Raw genomic sequence first — 6,223 nt, forward strand, 5'->3', positions numbered from 1 at the left:
ATGTTGGTCTTTAGCCTCATTTATGGCCTCAGAGAGGATNTTCAGGTGTTCGGCCGTAATCCACAAATGGTCCTCAGCTTTATTATTGTTCAACTTCTGTATGGCACTGTGCACGGCATCAGTGGTAAACCTGGGCATGGACTGTACATTTGAGGATAGGAAGGCCTCAATCTGTTGGACATCAAGAGTAACTTGAGTCAGATGTTTATGATCAAAGTGGTCTTTATTAACAGGGGTGGCTAATGTCTGGAAATGGGTTTTCCATCCCTCCAGAAGCTTATCAGGTTCCGTGATTTTCTCGCCCTCTATTTCCAGGATTGCCATGTGTTGAGGCGTTGATTTCCTCTGTTTTGCCACTAGTTTATAAAAGAGCTTATTGTCGCCCTCGGCTGCATGATGTCTGTCAGCAGTCTTGTCCTGGTATGTGCTTGGTGTGATCTAACTGATAGTCTTAGGGCTCTCTTGCTCTGTCTTCTTTTCATGTTGAGAGGGTTTTTATGGTCGCTGGGTTTCCCCGCATTCCTTCAAGCTGTATAGTCAGATTTAGCGGATTTGCAAGCGACAGCAGTATGGAGCTTTTCTTCTTAGTTCTGGCTCGTCTTTTCCCTATAGATCGCTCTGTGGCCATTTGTAGTACATCTTTCAGATGATTGATAGCTTCAGTGATGCTGAATAATGACGATGGACGGTCTATCATCGTGTCAATATCCAATTCCGTGGCAGTCGTCTGCTGGTATATATCTATGTTACACCTATCCCAATCAGGTTTGGGCAGGAGCATATTCGTCGGTGGTGCGCGTTCTCGTGTAGAGGAACATAGTGTACCATAAATCCTGGCAGAGATCAGGATATGGTCTGATGTGTTGATAGCGTGATACAAGTGGATTTTGGAGTCTAGCAGCATGCTGCCCCCTTCTTGATGGAGCCCTATGGTAGAAGAAGGAGTTCAAAGGTTTTACCTTTATTTCAGGGGTGTTAAAATTCCCATGCCCCACGCCCGGGACAACCAGTTTTAGCGCTCGGGCAAGTGTGTCTGAATAGTATATAAAAGATTGTGTTTCTTCGTTCCCCCAAATAAATAGTTAACTTTTCACTGTCTGTATTTTAGTGGAAAACATTCAAACAATTATGAAACAAGCAAAAATTCACGAAAAAAAATACTTTAATCTTAGTTTTGAGGAAAAAATTGCCGGTAGAATACTATAGCGGTCTATCCATCAATTCAGACTATTTTCAAGACTTTTAGGCCGATGGAAATAACTGAAACTCCAGCTAGAACATAAAATAGGAATAGATAAAGGATTTGCTTACTAATTCTATGTACTATTTAACTACTTTAGGACATTCGAACAGCAATTGCATTGACGTAACTAATAACCGGATAAATCTGAACCCGGATTTCATCAATTAAAGAACATTCGAAAAGAAATCAATTTAAGTAAAAAAAACAAAGATAAATACATCCTTCACTGCTATTAAATAGTAAATAATTTATATCATAACAACAGCAAATAAGGAAAGAAAAAAGACTTAACTATTTCATGAAAATGCTATTAATTTGGAAAAAATACCTTTATTGTCTGTACATGAATGTAGAAAATATGCATTTTACATTGGGTAAGTAGAAAATATTTTCGGTCAAGTGGATTTGTAAGGTCCACTTGCCTGGGGCAAGTGCTTTAATATTTTTTGTTTTTACACCCCTGCTGTTTATACAAAATTGAGTGCCCTTGGCCCGAGGATACTCCAGACCAAATTGGAACGAAAACCCTTTATCCTTATTGTAGAAGAAGGATTTTAAAGGTTTACCTCTATTTCCCCTATTCGGCCCAACCCCCTGCCCCCAGAGGGGGCCACACACCCAATTTATACAAAATTGTGTCCCCTTGGCAAAAAGATGCACCGGACTAAATGAGGATATAATCCCTTTATCCCTACGCTAGAAGAAGGATTTTAAAAGTTTTACCTCTATTTCTCCTATTTGGCCCTTCTCCTTTGTTCCTAGAGGGGCTAAACCTTCCATTTATACAACATACAGTCCCCTTGGCTTAAGGATGCTCAAGACTAAATTGGGATGAAATCCATTGACCCCTATAGTAGAAAAAAGATTTAAAAGTTTACCTTTATCTCCCCTATTCGAATCCACTCCTCTGACCTCAGGGGGGCCACATCCACTGTTTATACAAGATTGAATCCTAGCCTTGGTCTTGGCCAAAAAATGCTTCAGACTATCGTGGAAAAATCCCTTTATCCCTACTCTTGCAGAAGAATTTTAAAAGTTTTACCTCTACTTCGCCTATTTCCCTTAGGGCACACCCTCTATTTATACAAAATTGTCCGTACCCTTGGCGCAAGGATGTTTCAGACCAAATTGGTATGAAATCTCTTAATCCCTGTGGTAGAAGAAGGATTTTATATGTTTACCCCTATTTCCCCTATTAGGCGCCACCCCTCTGCCCCAAAAGGGGTCCAAACCCACCGTTTAAACAAAATCGAGTCCTCTTGGCCCAAGGATGCTCCATACAAAATTAGGATAAAATCCCTTTATCCCTACGGTAGAAGAAGAATTTTAAAGATCACCTCTATTTCCCCTTTTGGGTCTGCTTTTCTGCCCTTGGCCTAAGGATACTACAGACCAAATTTAGTCAAAATCTACTAGGCCGTTCAGGACTAGTAGTGTTCTAAAGGAAAAGTTGACAGACGGACAGATGACGGATGCTACGGTATGGTATAAGCTCACCATGGTCCTTAATTTATTTTAAAATTGAAAGGGACACAACTCTTTCACAAATTACGACTATAATCCATAGCATTATATCAATCAACGAAACATTACACATTACATAAAATGTATATAGACTATATCGACTTTACACCATTTACAGGCAGGCCCTTAGTGAAACTAAAATCATAGAAACATGAACCTTACATGGATATACACCATCCAATTACTATGTGTTATATATATATGTATATAGATAAGAAAAATATTCCTTTTATGTATTATGGACTGTAAGTTAAATGGATTAACACAAGTTTGCTAAAATAAAATGTTAAATCTTCATGAGCTACTGCTCATAATGAAATTGTGTGCTTGCTTTTTTGTGTCATTAAATTTTATTTATTTCACAATAATTATTTAGCACTTTTAGGGGTGTTCAAACTATTACTGACACATTGATAACCTGTTGTCATGATCTTGGTGATGATAAGCATTGATTCTAAGTGCTAAATGTCCTTCACAGAAGCAACCAATCAACTGCGTGACAAACTGCTACAGAATTGGGAGCCTGTTATAGAATGACCACTCTTGTTGGCCCAGATAGAACCGCACAAATCAACTTTGTGTTCCTTTGACAATCAATTGTCTCATACAATTTATATCAAATTTTGTTTATAGAAAACTAATTCTTACGTCCCATTTGCTTTGATATAAACATGTTTAACTGTCAGTTAACAGAATAAATATCCCCTAAGGACCTTTTGCTTATTTAGCAATTGATCAATATCAAAATGATTCAAAATGGAAAAACAAATACTGATATGTCATCCTATCGAGGAAATCTTGTCTGAAATTAAATCTTCCTATCAACAGTCAATGATTCACAGGAATCAACCATTATCAATAGATTAGAGTACTATAGCGGGCCGTGTGAGAACATTAAACCTGCTGGGACGGGTGGAAACCAACGTCTGAATAACAATACAACTGATAGAGTCACCTTTCTAAATGCAGCATTTAAACTTAAACCAAATAACAATTATCAAATCTTTATCTGCCATTAATTCTTTTCTGGATGAAGCTTGGTGGGATTCCATTAAGAAAATGTCCCCAAGTTTCAGTGCCAACATAAAACATCTCATGGCCTGGGAAATCACATCACATTAACATCCTGCTTTTCTTTTATTGCAGACAATCTTGTATTCATATATGCCCCCGAGCCGTCCCTTATTATAACAATTGCTTCACTGGACCTGTGTCTAACCCAATCATATTGTTAGAAAGACCAATCTAAGGCCATTCCAGCCACACACTAATCCATTGCCATTCTCCTGGTAATTCTACAAACACACCTAGATATGAACACCACAACATATATCCATCATGTTAAGTAACATACTTAGAAACAACACTTCTGGCTATGCCCTTAGCTTCACTAATACAGATCTAGAAACACTTGTATGGCTAAAACCCTTCAACAACAATTCTGGCTTCAACCCGAGCAGCAATAATGTCACAACCGTAGTTATACTCACAACATCAACCGAAGCAGCAATCATGTCACATCCCTAGTAATACTCACAACATCAACCCCAGCACCAATGATGTACCAACCCCCCTAATTCTCACAACATCAACCCGAGCAGCAATAATGTCACAACCCTAGTAATACTCACAACATCAACCCGAGCAGCAATAATGTCACAACCCTAGAAAAACTCACAACATCAACCCGAGCAGCAATAATCTCACAACCCTAGTAATACTCACAACATCAACCCGAACAGCAATAATGTCACAACCGTAGTTATACTCACAACATCAACACTAGCACCAATAATGTCACAACCCTAGTAATACTCACAACATCAACCCGAACAGCAATACTGTCACAACCCCCCTAATACTCACAACATCAACCCGAGCAGCAATAATGTTACAACCCTAGTAATACTCACAACATCAACTCGAGCAGCAATCATGTTACAAACCTAGTAATACTCACAACATCAACCCGAGCAGCAATAATGTCACAACCGTAGTTATACTCACAAGTAGTTATACTCACAACATCAACGCTAGCACCAATAATGTCACACCCCTCGTAATACTCACAACATCAACTCGAGCAGCAATCATGTTACAAACCTAGTAATACTCACAACATCACCCCGAGCAGCAATAATCTCACAACCCCCCTAATACTCGCAACATCAACCCGAGCGGCAATAATCTCACAACCCTAGTAATTCTCACAACATCAACACTAGCACCAATAATGTCCCAACCCCCCTAATACTCACAACACCAACCCGAGCAGCAATAATATCACAACCGTAGTTATACTCACAACATCAACACTAGCACCAATAATGTCACAACCCTCGTAATACTCACAACATCAAACCGAACAGCAATAATGTCACAACCCTAGTAATACTCACAACATCAACCCGAACAGCAATAATGTCACAACCCTAGTAATACGCACAACATCAACCTGAGCAGCAATAATATCAAAACCCTAGTAATTCTCACAACATCAACCCGAGCAGCAATCATGTCACAACCGTAGTTATACTCACAAAATCAACCCGAACAGCAATCATGTCACAACCGTGGTAATACTCAAAGCTAAAACGCTTCAACAACAATTCTGGCTTCAACACTAGCACCAATAAAGTCACAAAACCCCTAATACTCAAAACATCAACCCGAGCAGCAATAATGTCACAACCCTAGTAATACTCACAACATCAACCCGAGCAGCAATAATATCACAACCCNATAAAACATCTCATGGCCTGGGAAATCACATCACATTAACATCCTGCTTTTCTTTTATTGCAGACAATCTTGTATTCATATATGCCCCGAGCCGTCCCTTATTATAACAATTGCTTCACTGGACCTGTGTCTAACCCAATCATATTGTTAAAAAGACCAATCTAAGGCCATTCCAGCCACACACTATAATCCATTGCCATTCTCCTGGTAATTCTACAAACACACCTAGATATGAACCCCACAACATATATCCACCATGTTAAGTAACATACTTAGAAACAACACTTCTGGCTATGCCCTAAGCTTCACTAATACAGATCTAGAAACACTTGTATGGCTAAGACCCTTCAACAACAATTCTGGCTTCAACCCAAGCTGCAATAATGTCACAACCGTAATTATACTCACAACATCAACCCGAGCAGCAATCATGTCACATCCCTAGTAATACTCACAACATCAACCCCGAGCAGCAATAATGTCACAACCCTAGTAATACTCACAACATCAACCCGAACAGCAATAATGTCACAACCCTAGTAATACTTACAGCTAAAACCCTTCAACAACAATTCTGGCTTCAACACCAGCAGCAATAATGTCACAACCCCCCTAATACTCACAACATCAACCCGAGCAGCAATAATGTCACAACCCTAGTAATACTCACAACATCAACCCGAACAGCAATAATGTCACAACCCTAGTAATACT

General features: G+C 39.3%; 1 protein-coding gene across 1 annotated transcript in view; it reads right to left on the reverse strand.

The window, feature by feature from the left end:
• Nucleotides 1-478: 478 nt before the first annotated feature.
• LOC110451333 overlaps nt 479-6,223 on the reverse strand; it is an 83,281-nt gene continuing 77,536 nt past the window's right edge. Inside the window, exon 5 of the mRNA XM_021499275.1 lies at nt 479-927. Within this exon, the coding sequence (XP_021354950.1) occupies nt 479-927 (449 nt within the window). The remainder of the gene's footprint in view (nt 928-6,223) is intronic.

The sequence above is a fragment of the Mizuhopecten yessoensis genome, unplaced genomic scaffold, assembly GCF_002113885.1.
Source record: "Mizuhopecten yessoensis strain PY_sf001 unplaced genomic scaffold, ASM211388v2 scaffold641, whole genome shotgun sequence".
Taxonomy (NCBI): Eukaryota; Metazoa; Mollusca; class Bivalvia; order Pectinida; family Pectinidae; genus Mizuhopecten; species Mizuhopecten yessoensis.